At 36.8% G+C, this 18,973-nt stretch overlaps 1 protein-coding gene and 1 long non-coding RNA gene across 21 annotated transcripts in view; one reads left to right on the plus strand and one right to left on the minus strand.

Annotated features, from left to right (window-relative positions):
- The window catches only part of LOC122572382 (calcitonin gene-related peptide type 1 receptor-like), a 160,713-nt gene that overhangs the window by 34,915 nt on the left and 106,825 nt on the right, over nucleotides 1–18,973 (plus strand). For 14 of the 20 annotated variants that reach the window (XM_043737290.1, XM_043737285.1, XM_043737286.1 and 11 more), the window contains one exon: nucleotides 18,580–18,697. The exons of 1 other annotated variant lie outside the window; for it this stretch is intronic. In XM_043737290.1, the coding sequence (XP_043593225.1) occupies nucleotides 18,580–18,697 (118 nt within the window). Of the gene's footprint in view, nucleotides 1–13,494; nucleotides 13,634–15,749; nucleotides 15,926–15,992; nucleotides 16,062–18,579; nucleotides 18,698–18,973 lie in introns of those variants that run through there. 5 more of the 20 variants (XM_043737293.1, XM_043737297.1, XM_043737292.1 and 2 more) reach the window with 4 other exon arrangements.
- LOC122572387 lies at nucleotides 9,613–10,285 on the minus strand. The gene is made up of 2 exons (XR_006318440.1): nucleotides 10,144–10,285; nucleotides 9,613–10,022 (listed from the first exon to the last, which is right to left on the minus strand). It is a non-coding gene; the product is annotated as an uncharacterized LOC122572387 (long non-coding RNA).

An 18,973-nucleotide genomic window follows, 5' to 3' on the forward strand; every position in this document is an offset into this window, starting at 1 on the left:
CTGCTATCACGCTATTTCTGGCAACGGTGCTTCGCGTTTTAGCTTTAATTGATTCTCGTTCATGGTTGCCAAGATACGGTCCTTAAAGTCTTCTCCTTCGATAGTCGAAGCTCCGACGACGAGGAATCGCTCGGATAAGGTTGGCGAATTTTCACACGGAATCGCTATACCGAGGACGAATGCAAGAAAAGATGGAAGGGAAACAACAGGAGGAAGCACGCAACAGATGGAATTAAAATTAGATCTTTGGCAATTCTTCGCTTATATTGACGTTTAATAAAAAATATTGCGGATGAAATAAGTAGAAGCTTTGAGGAGATCGAAGTCGAAAGAAGACGCAGGAGCATCGTGGTTGTGGAATTCAGTGGAAGTTATTTTCGAGTCGTAGAATCTGTTTACGACCATCGTAGAACCATAAAACGCTCTTCGAAATAACGAAATCCTGTGAAAGGTTGTATTTCATGAACTGGAAACGTAAAGGCTGTCTCGCGTCGCATCGAAAGGATAAAACGAGACACGTGTCATATTATCAACGAACGATCTGGATGATGGTTTTGGAATTTGTAAAACACAGTTCCAGCTATTTCAGAGTTTATTAGTTGTTATTATTGGCTTGGAATTCGTCTTGGATCGTACGTTCAATTCGTTGCGCACGAGGAAGCGATATCGGATTTTACAATGTCTGAAAAGTAATATAATAGAATTGTACATTCAGTGAATTCTAAAGTACGTACGAAATTAGGAACAGAGAGGACAATGGAGCCGCGGAAATCTACGCGCCATGATTTTTCAATAATAAGTTCTTCTACAAGCAGAGACTCGATTGGAACTGTGGAATCTCCTACTTTATAACTTTTGGATTATAAAATTCATCGAATGAGACGGCGGAATCATAAAATTTATATATTCTTATTTTTCTCTTTCTTCTCTCGTTCTTTCACAATTTCGAATCTTTCGTATCCTTCGGTTTCTGCATCGCGTGCTCAATGGAACCGTGCAATTTTCGTAATCCATGATTTTTGGACTACGATGTTGCGCGTCGCTCGTCCAGCGAACAAGAATTGTAATAAATAAACGCGTAAACCGATACAATTAGCGCGAAATCATTGCGAACGAAAGCAACTACGAATTTTCCAATAAATTGTTACAAATGTGTCGAAGCACATAATATGTTAGATGAGGTACCAGGTCGGAAGATTCGCGTGGTAGTCATTGCAATTATATGCACAATATGTTCCATGACTTGATCCCAAACAAGGCAGCCTGTGACAGCATTACGTAACAGCACCGATGAATTTATGGTCGTGATGAGTTGCTCTATAAATTATTCATTTGCTACGCGACAACAGCATTTGAAAAGGGATATGTGTACGTATCGTAGAATGCTCTTCGATTACGGAACGAATACAAATGAAACAAGTGTAACCGAACAATTTCAGATCCAACGAAGTTTCTAGGAAGAAACTTTTGCAACAAAGAGAATTAAATGAAATTAAAACAGCTACGAAATTATACATTAGGAACACTAGGCAAAACGCATTATCTTGTAGAACAATGAATATTTTCCTCTAAACGATAATTTAATGTAAAACTTGTTTACATAGGATAGAATAGTCTATCTCTTTATATAGAATGGACGAAGGTAAAAATGGATAATTAAGAATAGATAAAGATCGAGAACAAAAGTTATATTTTAGCTGCAAGAAATTGGCAAAGAAGGCAGAAAGTGTAAGAATTGATTTATTTGAAATATCCCATGTTATACAATATTTTGTAATCCTACGTGAATTTGGCAACAAACATTCTACAGTCATTCTACGTACTCTACACACAAGTAATTCAATTATTTAATACTAAAAAGTAAATTGAGTACGAAATACGTCATGCAACACAGATTAAAGTATTAGGTCGTCCGAAAAGTTTCTTTCGTTTTATAAGGAAATAATAGATGCCCGATGTTTTTTGTTTTATATTATTTTATCGAATTATGCGCGAACGTAATAATAGAAAAATAGAACGAAATGGATCATACGTAATTCAATAAAATAATATTATTATTATTTATTTTAGTCAGTGCCTCTTGGCTTTGGATTTCGATTTACATTTCTTATATTTATTGTATTGCACTCCTTAGCATATTCTTATCTCTAGCCGCTAAAAACTATGACTATAAACTATTGCAACTTATGACTACACATTATTGTCACTTTGATCTTTTGCTTCCTTGCTGTGCTACCTTCTTGTCCTTTCTCCTCGTCTTGTCAATAAAATAATATAAAACAAAAATTGTTGTTCATCTATTATCACCTTATGAAACGAAAGAAACTTTTGGTGGATAATTCTATATTATCACGCTAATCGCGATGATACCGAATTAAAATATTAGATCGCAAGATAAGTGCTGCTTATTTTATTACAAAATGAAGATTCGTAATTAAAGTAGGAATTGTATAAATTTGTTCCAGTGATTTGTCCTCTTGCTTGGAAATCGTATTGACGTCGAGAACTTTAGGCGTACGGAAACAGTTTGCCGATCTATTAATAAAGTGCATCATATCGGACGTTGTATCCGGAAGTAATGTTTTAGTTTTTGTCTTGAAGAAAAGCAGAAGTGCAACGAGCTCGGTAAAGATTCCGAGAACGTAATCGTAATTTGAACATTTAGATATTACCGTGTAGTACATAGCTCTTATTTCATGGAAATTGTACAAAGAGATTCGTTTGCAAAAAGATAGTTGCGGTTTAGGTATTTTTCTAAAAAAAAAAAAAATAATAAGAATATTTGATATTAAAGAGAATTGTTTTAGCCATCATCTATAGATATATTTAATTTTATAGATATATTTTATATTCGAAGTACGCATCGATCTTTTTAACTATTTCTTTTATTATTTTATATCCTGAATATTTCATCAGTCTGAGAATTTTTACGCACGAATCCTGCTCAATATCGTTATTCGATTTCCGTGAAATAATTTCTTGGATCGACGAGTTACACGCATCTGCGACACGAATTTGTCCGGTAATTGCGTTTCTTCTTGCCTATAAAAATCGATTTCGAGAGAATACACACTTGCAAGCAGCTGTTTCACTCGTTTCGCTATTTTAATAAAGTTTCTTCAAAAATTGGTTTTACGTAGTTTCGTTGGACGATGCTCGCTTTGTACGTTTCATGTTTTATGTACTTTACTCTATAAATAGGTTGCGGATACGTTTACCAGTAAAGTTCAGAGAAATTGAAAATACGGACAGTGCACTCGATGCGCAAAAATATACAAAATATCCAAAATGTAATACTCTCCGTAATATTTAGCGAACGAAACAAATTTCAAGATTCCTCCTTTTTTTTAATTATATTCAAAAAAAAAAATAAAAAGAGAAAAAAGGGAAATGAGTAAAATAAAAAAGAAAATTAATTTGAATAAGTGTCCGCAGTCTAATTATAACATTTGATAAACGAAAAATTTTTTCTTAGGTTCAATCTGTTTAGCTATGTCGATAAAAATATGTATTCGCATAAATATCCGTTCTCTATTTATTAGTTTCATCATCGCCGGTTTATTTTTCTTCGTTTCTCTTTCGCACGATACCTGACGATAGCTCGCGTCGAAAGGTACAATTTATCAAATCGAATCGAATTGAACAGCTGAAGGAATAAGATACAGTCTCTTGATAATGTCGGCCCAATAAAAGAAATAAATTGGCCCTGACTTGGTGAACTCGGAGAGAAAATTCGATTTTATCGGAAGAAACATTTCAAGGAAATTACGAGAACGTTGTTCCTTATTTTTAAAGTTTAACTATTACATTAAGAAACCAGTGCGAGTAATTATCCAGTCGAACGTATCGTCCAAAGTGGCAACGATAAAATTCTGTGATATTAAAATTAGTTTGGAATATTACAAAAGAAAGCGTCGTTGAATGTTCTTCTCTCAAAGTAGAGAAATATTTTTCTAACGGCAAGATGTTGGCGAAATCGTGGAGCTGAGCTTTCGTTGGGACACAAGGAGTGATATTTCCACGGTGAAGTCTCGTAAAAGGAAACTCACCCGGTTTAAGCGAGCGCGGAACTTGTAACTACGTGCCACCTCGTAAACCATTCTCTCTTCTTCGAATCCTCTTCATTTCCTGGTTCCAGCACGTTACCACGGGAAATCTGACGGGAGAGCGTCCTTGCACCCTGTTAACCGACTGAATTTCCACTGCACACCTTTCTACCACCTCATTCTAACGCCTGTATCTTCCCCTATTATTTTTACGTAAAACGATTTTCGCTGTTTCACGAGAAACAGAATCACACAGACGGAGAATCAGAGTTTTCAAACATTTAGGGATCTTTTTAAAATTTTGTTCGACGATTAAAGGTTGAGAAGTGTCACGAAGCCAAGTAAAATTATCTGCTAATGAGTAGAAATTGCGTGAACGCGACATTTTTAAGGAACATAAATAAAACAATTCAGTATGTACATATTACTTTACAAAGCTATGAAAAATATTCGAGGCAAAAATAAAAGAATTCTTTTTATATCAGTAGATTTAACGTCAACTGTGAGGTTGTTGACGATGCAGGCGGATGTGCTTAAAGTATCGTGTCGATTGTTTTCATTTCCTTAATCAATTTTAGCAGTTTTGTGGATGTTGTTCTTCTTGACATTGTTTTTGGTACACGGATTCAGTTTCTGCTTCGTGCGACGCGTGTTATACTTCTGGTAGGACAAAATAAGATGTTCCCCTGTGACTGGTACGTAGCAATCTTCGCATAGATCCTTTGTTGATAAATAAAAGTAGGAGATTTTTGCGTGGCCTATTCGCATGCGAGTAACAGCGACCTGGTCTTCTCTGAGCAACAAGAGGATTAAATCGTATTTTTGGAAGAGCGAGTCGCTGATGTTTTTAACGCGGGCGAGTGCTGTTGTAGTCTCGAATCTCTTTGTCACCGCTGGATTAATCAGTTTTTAGGATCTATAACGAAGTATTCCACGAAGGAGGTCATAGAATATTCATTCGAATTTGAGGACGTGGCGGCCTGTTTAGCGACCTGGTTGGCGACCTCCTCGTTACCTTGGATACCGATGTAGCCTGGAATCATATTAGTTCGATCTCGTTGCCTCTGTCGATGATTTTGCAACGGGGGAAACATTATTCTTGTCGTTATTTGCGTAAACATTTCAATTTCTTCAGTTTTCAAATTGTAGAATTTAGACAGACGCCAGGAATTGCTTCTCGTAGCCACGATGTTAGAAACCAGAGTTCGATAAACTAGAAATTATTTGAAAGAGAGATGGAAATTGTGCCTTGTTAATCAGTTCTTTTACTTTCCTAATATTCTTGATCGACTTATCAAACATTATATGACAAGATTAATACGACAACTGGAAAATATGGAAGAGCCGTTTTGATAGAATAATTATCTCGAACATTGCGTTATTAGCGTATTTCGTAATTGTAATAAAGTAAATAAATGTACGAAGAATATTCCTATAATAATTCTACAATTTTCTGTCACTTTTTAAAACAATTTCGCAATACATTGGCAAGTGAAATTCTTCGCTTTTCGTTCGATTATCGCCACTTTTAGACGCGCAGACGCGATATTCCCAGGTAATCTGATCCCAGGATTTCTAACGTGCCACGTGCAATACGGAATCGAAGCTTCTTCCCGCGAAATATTTCACGCAGATTTGCTTTCATTGACACTCGCTTGATTTTCTATTCGTTCCACGCAATCGTACGTCATTTTTCCACATTCTTTCGCCCGCCAATCAATTCGATACTCGTTCAATCGACATTAATTCCAGATCATTTCACGCATCAATGAATAATTAAGTGGGATCATGCAAGTATTTATTATTTACCACCAACGTTTTGTATGGCGCAAATTCTTCCATCCTGAATTTCGATTAAACGCGCGATGAAATTTAAGATTTATCGAGACCCGAAGATAGCTTTAATGTCGATTCAGCTTTGTTTCACAGATATTGTAATATTAGCGGTCATCCTGCCCGTTCCGTATCGCGATTTCCATCGCGATTTTCAATAAAGCAAATAAATGTGAAACGACCGAACTTGGGGGCATAACATAGTACGAATTTATGAACCTATTGAATCGATGTGATAGCTTTTGTCACGTGAGTTTAGCGCGAAGGTCTCGATAATTACGTCTTTAACCCTTTGCACTCCTACGTCGAGTGTGACTCGACATCAGTTTTTACCTCGGGAACTCCTTTGTCGAGTTCCACTCGACATTCTTTCAGTGCCACCTTTTTTTGTGAAACGTGCGAAGGAAAAGCAGGATTGCATCCTGGAAATTGTTTCAAGATCCATCGTACACTTAAAAGAACAAACTACAACAATAGTGTGAGTAAAACTGGTATTTAAGTGAATTTCTTTCTTCCTTTATTTATTTAAATCGTCTTATTTTTTAGTTAAAGTAAATTTCAAGTGAAGCACTTAAACGCTGCTGGTAACGAAAATGGAATAAAATTCGGAGTGCAAATATTAATTAATATCAAGGGCTGTTTGTCATTTAATTAATGTTTTATCCTCGTATAAGAATGTAGAACACATTTTCGCCTTTCTCGAATGAAACCATATGCTTCGATCAAAGAAATAAAAATGATCAGTTAACGAAGTTATGACAGGATCGATTCTCTCTCTTCTTGATATTTTCATCAGCAAGGTGACTCGCTTCCCTGAACAAGTATTTTTATACTTCGAATTATAACTATTTCCATAATATCGCGCAAGTATTCCTTGGAAACATGCGAGCTTAACCGGTATCGCGTTCTTTAAACGCTCTGGCAAAGTGAATGAGCAGAAGCGCGCGCAAAGGATTCGCGTTTCTCTTTGTGGAAAAACATCTTGCAAGGAGAAAATTGATTCTGTCAGCGGAGTGATGAGTTGTAAGTGTGTGCGCGTGTCTCTCCTGTCTCTTCGCTACTGTCGCGGACGAATTATACTTTCCTGTCCCTTTGCTGGAAATCGCGTACGTCTCGAATAAGAGACGAGTTCTCTTTTTGTTTATCAAGTTTAACAGAGTCTAGATGTTATTCTTCGAATTTAATACAAACGTTGAAATCTTATTCCTTGTTCTTAAGAGAAAGATCGTTGCATTTTACAATTCCAAGATTAAAAATAATTATTCTCTATCGGCCATTACGACGTTTGCCATTCATTCGTAAGTACACATTGTATAACGATTGATTAATTCTCATCTGATCGTATTAATCCTTCCATTAAATGCGCCTTCCATTAAAGGCAAGAGATGTATATTAAATTCGTCCTTCGACCGTAAATGATGGAACATCCATAAAAACTCGCATATCGCGTGTCACCAAATATGGGTGACACGAGTATCGAAGTATTAATCCATCATAGCACCCTCTGCTTTGATGTCCATAATCCACAACGAAGGCAGTGTAACTCAACCGAATTCGTGATAATTAATCGATAAAAATCCCGACTGAAACAACAACAGCGACGTTGCTATCGTGTAACGAGTGTCGTTAAAATGCTTGTACGATCGTATCACGTAACTAAGACGGTAAAAGAATCTTGAAGATTTTATACAGTTTTACATATGCAAATCGTAGACATATAAATGCATAGAAATCCACGTACTATGCACTATTCTATGTATTACGTGTTAGAATCGTACGATAAACCTGCAGCTCATTGGCAACCACATCTTCGCACGTCCACTGATTTCCATTCGCATCCAATACAATTTCATACACGTTAATTTCTCATTGCGATCTCGTTACATTTACATTACGGAACATTTAAATTTTGCAAAATATGTTATTGCACTTTTTCTAATCCACGAAACGCCGAAAATTTTCTAGTCCATGAAATCTATCTCATTGCAACCGTTCTAAAATGTTTGGTAACGTAGGTCGTCGATGGCAATCAACGCGTCGAATCAACAACCGCGTTGAAGAATGACAGCTATCGAGAGAATTTAGGTATAAGGAAACTCGAAGGTTATAGGAATATGGGTGTTGGATGTCCGAGATCCTGCGGACAAAAGGAAGGGTGAAACGACGAAGCTTACTTTGCTCGGCGTAATGGAATTTCATTGTGGGTTATGGATGACGTTCTTGTTCGAAAATCGCGGGCGATCGAGAGACATTGAGCCGGGATAAAAACACGATTATAATTGAGTTTGAAGAGGATCTCTCTAATGGATAGTCGTTTTCGTTCGTCCCTGAGCCAGATCGAGGAATATTTGCGTAATTTTTTATTACGATTACGAGCAAGAGCGAAGGTTTCTCACATTTTCTCGACACTCGATTTTTTCCCCTCGTTATTTTCCGATCCAACGAATATCACGGAAACTCGTATCGAAGGGAGACGCCTGACAGATGTTTGGCTCTTTCCGCGATAATTCGTCATGAGGCAACAACGAAGTGACGTTCTAACTTCGTGTCATCGATATAGACATCCGGAGAATCGTGGATGTTTCATAGGTTTTCCCTTTGCTCGTTTTTCACCGTACCAATTCAATGGCGAAATTTCGCTGGTGGAAATGAGCTTCGCTCTGAATGCGGTGTCGTGTTTCGCTAATGATCATTCTCGTCAAAAAGCTCCGTGCTTTATGGTCTCTCTGCTAACCAGATACTTTTGTTTGTAATCCGATGTTGACGTTGTATTATGTTACTGGTGAGTAAACCTACACCTCCTGTCTACTTTCCATTGCCGATCTAATTTTAGTTCTGGAATTCGTTGCAACGTTAGAACTACGTTCGAGTGAAGTATATCTGATCATCGGTTCGACGGATTAATCGCTTGTACGACAAAGATACTCTGAATATTCTGGAAGATGCGTTAAATATTAAAATACTCTGTACAACAAACTTGAGACCGATGTATGAAAATTATAGGAAAGTAGAAGAATTATAAGAAAATGGAAAATAGGTAATAAAGAAAATCAGTCTTTTATAATTAAATAGAAATCGTTTAAATTGACAAGAACGCACCCTTGTGAATCTATAAAATTTCTATGAAGAGTTATGAACTCTTGTTTCGAAACGATTGTTACATTAAAATATAATATTTCAGACCTCTACATATACTAGTTTAGAGATTATTTTGGATATTAAGTATTAGATACGAAATGATGTTAACGGGAACTGTATTATAAAGGAAATACGGTTCATCAACTGTGATTATTTTCCTAAAGAGGCAATGAGTGTTGCGAAGCTTTAGATTGCATAAGTAGAAGGGGTTCTAAATGGAATATCAGTTAGAGGATAAAAGCTTTAATACAACAGACAGACTAGTTCAAAGAGCTTAGAGGGAATTAATTTTGGTATTCGTCGTAGTGAGAGGAGCATCTGTTGGCATCCATGTATTATGTTAAAATCCGTCAAACATTTGGATTACCGCCAAAATTTGTTTCACGTGCTACGTACATTTTCCTACGTATTTTAGTATGCATGGAATTCGAAAAATTTTAATTAAAGTGTTTGCGGCGCTGTTACAGAAACTATGAAATTAAGATGCTACGAGTTAGAGGCAGCGCATTAAAATTGTTTTAATTAGTTTGTTAAAACAGAACAATGGCTGTATATGCGCGAGAGAAAGCAATTACGTAATAATAGAAATATAAAATTACGTAACTTATCGTTATTCTGATACTGTTTATTTATCATTTAGCGTTAAAATACATTTAAACAAATTGGAATTTTGGATTTTGGATTTCGCCGCACGCGTTACCTTTTTCCTAAGATACCTGAGAATATACAAAATAATATATCGAGTCGCTTCATCGTGTATCGATTGAAATTAATTTTTCATCTTGTTAAGCTGCGGTTGCAGTGATAAATTTGCACGCAAGACGCCGATGTATAGGCGTTGCAAAGCGGAAGCAGCAACGGAGAACCCGTGGTTTTAGAGGACACCAACATCAATTTCATTCGGGTCAGAGTGCATCATTGGTAAACCGAATGTTTGGACAAGCATGCAAATGGCAACAGGTTATACGTGGCATCTGTTGCTTCTCGATTCGATTACCGCCGCTTCTGAAAAATTGGAACGACCATCGTTATTGATAGATACGTAAATTCCGAGAGGGAGAACAAGTTTCTAGGATTTCCAAAGCGGCATAAAAATATCGGACAGTATTTATATTTTAATTTTTACATTTTCATTTCGTTGATAATTATTTTCAACTTCATCGGTGAAATTTAGTGACGCAAATTATGAACATTAAATCTTGTACATTAAATTCTCAAGATGCTCCATAATCTTTGCTGTATTTTATTCCAAAATATACGGTCACTTTTAAAGCATTAAATGTTTTCGTATAAACGATTATATATAAATGAAGTGATATATGTAACAACATATTTATTTTTTAACGTATAAAATTAACGGAGAACATCTTAGTCGTGTTGGCGTGTAACGCGCTAATTTTCCAACGAAATTCTGTCGTATTTTATTCGATACAGTTTATACAATTTAGCAATAAAATATAGAATTATGTAGGACATATGTAACAACGTATTTATTTTTTAACGTATAGAATTAACGGAGAACATCTTAGTCGTGTTGGCGTGTAACGCGCTAATTTTCCAACGAAATTCTGTCGTATTTTATTCGATACAGTTTATGCAATTTAGTAAATAGAATGTAGAAATATGAAGGAAATGGAACGCAAATCGATAGAGCTCGTCGACAAAACTTCACAAACGAGAAGATTAATGGTCTGTCCGTTTTGGGTTACCGAGATAACGCCGGAGTCGATGTAGACATTGCAAAAACACATAGCGTTAGGGATTTCACGTCTTACGATGTAATTGATGTACTTAGCGTGCATCAACAACGACAGTTTGTTGAAGCTTCACGTTGTTCCACCGAGGATAAAACTAGACGATTAAGAGCTCATGAAAGATAAACAAAATGCTACGAGAGATAACGTACGACTTAGATAATCGACGTGTTTTTATCTGTCGCGTACTTTGACGATTTACGATCCCTTAACGTTCACTTTTAATATCTTTCGATCTAATTAATCAAGATTTTTCAACACGTTACAATAAATAAAACGGCGCGTCGATACTTTTTTTATTATTACGTTGTTACATTTTAGTATATTTAATAAACTTTGCCTTTAATACTGCGATTATCGGCCTGCAATACGTATTTAAATGTTTCCTATACAAATCGATATAATTCGAACGATATTCTACAAAAACATCGAAAACCTAGAAACTTTTGTACGCCAGAACTATACATATACAGTGAACGTTATCAATACACGTTATCAGAATACGATAGTTCGACTCAGATTGGCAAAGCAGATTGCCAGGTGCTGTTTCCGAGCAACAAAAAGAACATGTTTTTTAGGATCAACAAAACCGATCAATGCTCGTGATCAGGAGTTGGAAACTGCGTAACGTTTTCTGTTCAGCTGCGCTCGGCAACGAACTTCCAGACGCCATATCAGAGGACCGTACCCATGATTTTTACAAAATTTAGACGAACAGCAAGCCAAATCGATTTACTGCCGCGTTCGAATCGCATTAAAAACAAGGGCGTTTTGCCTACATGAATAGAACATAAGCTTAGAAATAGGGCATATGGTAATAAGTTTCTCGTAAACGGAATATTACACCTGTGTTGACTAAAACACAGCGCGATAGCCGTAAGTTTATATATTATGCTACGCGCGTTCATACATTATTATTATTAATTCTGCTGATATTATTAAAGTTAAAGTAGACAGATCTATATAATTATGTCTCTATCTAAATAAAAATCAACATTAATTCTGGCGAAAATACCTGTATATATTGGGTTGTCCGAAAAATTTCTTTCGTTTTATGATTAACGTACAACGTTCTTCGTTTTATATTATTTTGTCGAATTACGTACGATCCATTTTGTTCTGTCGAGATAAACACCGCGACATTTCACAGACTTGCTTTCACGTTTGTATAAATGCGCACTGTTGTAAGAGACACGTTTGCGAAAGAAAGACACCTTTCGGACAACCTAGTATTTTTAGTAATTGTAAGGAAAGAAAATCCGAGATTCCGAGTCATTTTGCTAGTTGCAGCGTTAAAATTCACCGGGACATTTCAAGAAAACTCTAAACGATATGGAAATGTCTGGATTTGCAGCTCGATAGCCAAGCTTCGTGACGTCCCTATCGAATCTTCCTTCGTACGTATTGTACGAAAATATCGCGAAATATCCTGTACGAATTGTTTTATCGTTGGATCTGAAAATGCGTGCGCGAGCTACAGTGATTATAGGGCATGGCGCGGAAGGGATAGCGTGGCGATTCGATCGACGCCGGGGAAAACAGGATGCAGTCAACAGGGTGGTTCGTCTGCTTTTGTAGTCACAGTGGGAAATCAGATGAAACCGGACTCCTGATACGGCTGCATCGGCTTCGACGTAAATGCATACGGTGGTCGTGTGTATGACGTTTGCGTGACACGCGAATGCCGGGAATCGATAACGTAATTCCGCTGGACGTGAGAGCAAAATCGATCACGTGGATCGCGCGCAAAACTACGAAGCAGGTTTTGTTAAATCACACTCCGTGTAATTTCATTTTCTACCGGTATCGAGCCTCGACGCCGCGATTATGCTACGCGCGTCTCGCACTCCTTCTAAATTCGATCTTCCCACGTACGTTATTGTCCGTAAATATTCCTATATTTGGATCTTTTTGCATAATAATAAGCCGAAATTTATAAGACGTCTTTTTTTATAAATTTGTAATTCTACGATGTTACGCTGACGATATTAGTAAACTGACGAGTTTGTTAACTCGTTTGTTATAACTTTGCGAATGGAATAATCGACTGGCTTGTCTCGAACTAATTAAAACAAAGAGTTTCGATATTCTTGTAGTTGCTAGAATTATGCCGATGCTCGTGACAAGTTCAACGTCGTCTTTTATTAAAATAGAGAGATTTTAAAATAGTTCGCGATCTCGTATCGATTATAATCGGGATTTACTTCCGGCGCGTCTATGAATATGGAAGTTTTTCTATTTCTAGCGTTAACACAGGTAAACATTTAAGGGAAGAGAAGGTAAAACTGTTTCGGTTATCCACCAGAAAAATTCACGAGATTCATTCGATTTGTCAAGCACGATTCTATCGAGTAGATGAAATTTGAAGTTCTCACTGCGGAAATACACGCGTATCGTGATAGTCGGTTTCTAGGTGTTGGAAATTCCACGATATCACTTATCCGACGATTTGCCAACATCCAATCGTACGGTCAATTTGTACGTCCCGACGATTTGAATCTATCGAGCGTGCTATACTAAGTACGGTGCGCGTCTATCTGACGTGGTTGTCGGATGAAACTGAAACGTAGAAATGTTTACTATTCGTCGTCGTCGTTCCGCTGAACGGATGTAGTAGTATGTTTTTCACGGTTGATACGGTGTATAGCGTATACGTGTATTCGTTGCAAGTTAATGATTCGCGAGTTTCCGCTGAGAAATTTATACGCTGCAAGAGCGATACTGAATTTTAGTAAAATAATCCGTTACTGGTCTGACAAGTAGTACGGGATGCGCTTTCGTTTCGATTGAATAGTGATTCGATTCTCAGCCATACGTGGATCGAAATTAATTACTTTTTAAAATCAACGAATCTACAAACACGTACGTCCAATCTACATTTTTTCTTACGGATAGTTTTACGAACAACATCGAAATTTCTTTCCAGCTAAAATATATTTTCTTCGATGATACGAGTTTCTTTCGTAAAGAAAAATACGATTCGAAATAGTTGATTAATGACGAATCTGTGATTACCATTTATTAACATTTATCTTTAATCTCTCGGGAAAATTTCAACAACTTTCAATTCCATTATGCAAAATGTTGACGAGGTAGTTAATTACAATATGCCCTACGGCGACTTATTTACTAGCGTATTGCCGTGGATATAATGACAAAATTGGGACGCATGTGGCGTGCAAGTGCAAAAACGAAAACTATAGCACGTTCAAGGCGAACATTCAGGAACTCTTTTGTGTAACTCGTATGCTGTAACAATTTATCTTGTTACTTTTTTCGCGATGCAAATAGTTCTATCCTTAAAGATCGTTTCTTCGAAATTGGTATCGTACGTTATCGTCGTTCTCGATGCATCTCCGTTTTTGTTACACGCGATTTAATAAAAATGTTGTCCCGAGGCAAAGCGCAATGAAAATTTGTCAATCTCGTTAAATCCAATCGATCTTTTGCATCAATCGTTTCTATCATAGATCGAATGAAATAAATACTATTTGAAAGTGACAATGATAAATAGGAAAGGCGTTAAGCGAGTTTCAACGATGCTTTTGCGTTTTAATTACCAAGGTGTTCAACTGGGAACTTAAGGGATTCGAAATTCCCTTTCAGACGCAGTTTCAGAGGAAAGCGAGTTTCGTTGGTTAAGAATCTTCTTCCATTTCGAGTGAAATGTTCTTTTGTTTGTTAAACACACTAAAGGTTTCTTCCTCCTTGTCCCTTTTGTTTCGTCAAGCAAATAGCATTTCTCTATTCGAATTGAAAGCTGCATTAGAGCATAAAGCTGCATTAAATTACCACTCGCGGCTGGTTATACGATTATGTCGGAATCAATGAAATTAATTACGGTGGAAGTTAGATGAACATGTAAATATATTTCTTTAAAACGGAACGACTGAGGAATATTCTTTCATTTTTTTGTTATAAGTACTCGCTTATCTCGTGTTAATCATTACGATAAATAATTAGTAGACTGTAAATATTTATGCAAATTAATATTTTTCTAACACGAAGAAATGGAACCTACGTATTCGTCATTTAAATGAACTTCCAAAATTAAACGTTAAAATTGGCAAAGTTGTAAAATGGGGAAATTCCTTTATCTGCAAACGAAATTGCCAATTTCATCGATTCCTATCGAATACGAAATTCTAAATTCATCTCTTTGCCGAGCATACAAACACCTTAAGCTACCTACTTTTGAGGAGCAACAAATTCCAAATGTTCACCAGTTAAATTCCGCCTGTTTGTCGCAGCAGGCGAAATATTCGAGGAGGAACGTTATCCTTTTACAAAGTGGTCCCGCGAGTCGTCGTTCTTTTTCCTCTGTACGGAAACTTTCGTGGGGAAAAGTGGTCCCCGATCGAGTGTATCGAGATTGGGATGGAGGCGAAACAGGAGGCGAGAACTTGCGGAACTTGCTATTCAATTTTCGTGGCCGAGCAAGTTTCGCGGAGCGCTTCGCCCTCCATTTTGCCATGTAAATGAAGAGCGATGCATAGTCCGCAAGTCCTTTGGAACTGCTTTAACAGGATGGCATTCCCCGATGTGTTTCACATGAAACCGCTGTTATGGGCAGAATCCACGTCTGCGTTAGAAACGCGAAATCGTACGACATTGTCCGATGAAAAAATAGAGAAACAGAAAATTCCTATAATAAACGATGTACCATAGTAACTTAAATTAGAACTTTAAAAAGAAGATGTACATGCGTTTTTCCTTTTCTTTTTTTTTTTTTTTTTGGTGCATCGTTGTATTTACGAAAAATGTCAAAGCGTAGAAAAATGAATTTCTCTCAGTCATTTATCTCTTTTCCTTGTCATTTTTTGTCTGACTTCAACTAGAACGCTTACGCGAATCGCTCTGTATAGTTGTCAGAAAAATTCATTAAATCTATCCAGAAACCAGCGATTCGCCGTTATTGATGGTTTATTCTTAAAACTAATATTTCGAGTTAGTTGAGCGATTATAAAGAAAGAGCGAAGCGTGGAAACGATGAAAGATGGTAACAGCCATCGAATTTCGTTCAAAGCGCACATCAAGTACTAACGTTTCTGTTTGCTTTGGAAGGAAATCGAATTCTCGTCAGAAATTCTTAAACTGTGATTTAGGAATCAGGCCGAAGAAAAGATCGATTATGAACGTGGATCTAGAGACCCGGTTCGTGTCTGCTGTTCAGTTCGACAGCGTTCTTTTTTTAATTTCTTCGCTTTGTTTCTTTTTCTAGTTTCAATTCTTTGCACGCGTGTCTTACGTTCACGGGATATTTAAGTGAGCCGCTGTTACGAATTAAACGGTAATTTATTTCTTCGATATTAGTTTTCTTTCGCTTTCTGTAAACTTCGTTAATACTCTCCTCTGTACTTTTTCACTAAACAGTATGAGAAGCAACTTCTATTTTCATTACTAACACTATGATTAATTTTCTTCCCTTTATCGACCAATGCGGATTAACTGTTACTAATTTACCGTGGCTAATTTTAATTTATTATTAATTACGCTTTCTAACGTTTCACGCAGAAATTAACCTTCTTTTACTAATCGTGTTACATTTATTTCTGTCTATGTTACGATGAATAGAGACGAGACTGAGAGAGTCTTATTCGCAAATATCCGAATCATTAAAATGGAAAAGAAACGTGTAATAGAGTGAATCGACGTGGGAAATAACGAATTACGAAGTTGTATGTTTAACGTAGAATTCTGATGTTTAGTCGCGTTAAACATGATCGATCAACGTCGATAAACACTTTATTCGTTCTTTGCTTTTCTTTACCACACATCATCGCTCATTACGAGTTTCATATTCAAAGTTCTTCAATAGACTCGAGGAATGCGTAATCACTGCGCTCGGCTATAAAATTATTGATTTTACTTCACTTCTCGTTTTAATAAGAGGATCAATGTCGACCAAAAATTGTATTCGATAAACGTTACATCGTTCGACAATTGATTTCGTTTTCTCTCCTTCAGAAATATTATTCTCCGATAATTGCAAGCCATTTTAATCAACGAACGAATACGCCTTTCAGAAATTTCGATGTTAAAACATTAAATATCCGTCTCTGTTAAAATAATATTAGGCTATAGTTAATTAAATAATAACGAGCAGGATACGCATCTACGTAGGTTGGCTCGCGACAGATCTATCAGAGAAACGATAAGCAGACGCGATTTCTCTGCGGAATCGAGTCTGGTTGCGTTGCAAAACGTAACTTATTGTTTCCTGTCTTGTCGTCAGAATGGACGCAATAACTCGCTTCGCCAATGAACTTGTTACAGCCACGGTATATCGGTTGAAACGATCTCTATTCAGAAATCGTGAAAGCTTCTACGTTGATTGATATTCTATTCCAATTTCACGTTTGAATTATACGAAATTTAATTATCACCGCCGCATCGACATTGTAAAATATGCCCAGACGTTTATCGGCATATTTAATCGTGGGATGCCATTGTTGAATATCATCGAACGACAAGTAGGTCGTGATTAGTCGCACAAAATACGTATTATTTTAATTACGTCAGGTTGGGATATGACAATTTCCCAAGAAATTTGCAATTTCTTTTTTATCACCGAGAATTTTCATCGCCTTTTTTATTGTCGACATTGATCGAACTGCTCGGGAAACGTGCATCGTTAATCTTGGGCAGAAGACACGATCTGCTTGTTCCATCTTGATTAAGAGATTCTCCAGGCTTCCGGTAACAATTTTCTTTTTGATTTATAGCGCGCGAACGATGAATTTTTATGCATTTGTGAAAAATGTCAAGGCGCAACAATGCACAACAGAATGTGCGTGATGTAGAAATACGTGTGTGTAAAAGGTGCGAAGTAAAGTGCTCGTTACGATAGTTGATGGAACGGAAGTTTATATAAATTTGGTTTTGTTAGTTTCGTGTAGAAGTTACGTCTTAACAATTCGCCAATGCGTTGAAATTATTAAACCGGTATAAATAATAACTAGATGAATTTTATTCGAGATAGAAATAAGACGTAACAGGTTGAAACAACGTGTCACTTTTAATCGTGAATAAAAAATAATTTATGCGAAGGGCCTTCCGTATCAAAATCGTTCTCAAATAGCGTCTTTTCTCTTCAATTAACACTTTCAACTAACTTTCAACGTTATACTTTCAAGGATAAACGTAGATTATTTTACAACGCAATAAGATTTATTCTCAGAACTGTTCTCACTTCGATCATCCTCGAATGATAGCTGTGTATGTTACGCTTGTGCGAGTGAGGAAATTTGTACTTCTGACGCAGTTCACACAACGGAGTTAGAAATTATCTGAGAAATTATCTCGCCAAATGTTTATTTGAACAAACGAAATCAAAGGAGATATTCGTTTGATAGACGGGCAATAAAATAATTTACGGGAAAGTGTATTTGTTTGTCGAAACAACTTCCAAGATAATTACAAATCGAATAACACGCTACTTTATTTGAAGCATCATTCCTAAAGCATCTCGATCAAATTATATTTACCAATTTGAAGTCACGTAAAACTCGATTGCGTTGTAGTTCTTTCACGTGCTTATTTTTTATCTCATTCGCTTTAACCCTTGCACGGTGTAGCATAGAAGAAAAGTATAATGTTATAAATCTTACATATTATACGCATATTACGTAATTATTGAAATTTATTGCCCACGAAAAACGTGTAGTATGTACGTGTTTTTACGTACGTGTATCCGACGTCAGAAATACAAGAAGCTTGCGAATTGTTCGCGACTTCGTTGCACCGTGAAAGAATGAAATTCAACGAAGAAGTACACTACGAATCATTAAGAAATTGCTTCGTTGTAGATGCCAGTGAATACGACCGTAGGCACTACCCTTTTGGACGAGGAGCTTCGGCGTATTTTGCAGGAAAGGGAGCTGGAATGTTTGCAGTTGCAGGCCATGAATTCCACGCCACCACCAGGTAGGATTCATTCGTGTTTGGTTACTTGGCGATATAGACATTTCATCCTTGAAACATTCGCCTTTGGAGAACTCATTAAGTCAAATTGCGGTGCTATCGGATTTTCTGACGATAAATTCAAAATCACGAGAATAATTCCAATATAAAAACGCAAATTCTCGCATGCGCCGCCCACTGAGAACGCGAATTTCAAGTTGACAAGGTTTATTGAAATTAGTCGCGTGCGGCAACGTAATAAACCCAGGTCAACACTCGAAATGTTATTTTCGTGTTTTC

Source organism: Bombus pyrosoma, linkage group LG11 (genome assembly GCF_014825855.1).
Source record: "Bombus pyrosoma isolate SC7728 linkage group LG11, ASM1482585v1, whole genome shotgun sequence".
NCBI classification, from domain to species: Eukaryota; Metazoa; Arthropoda; class Insecta; order Hymenoptera; family Apidae; genus Bombus; species Bombus pyrosoma.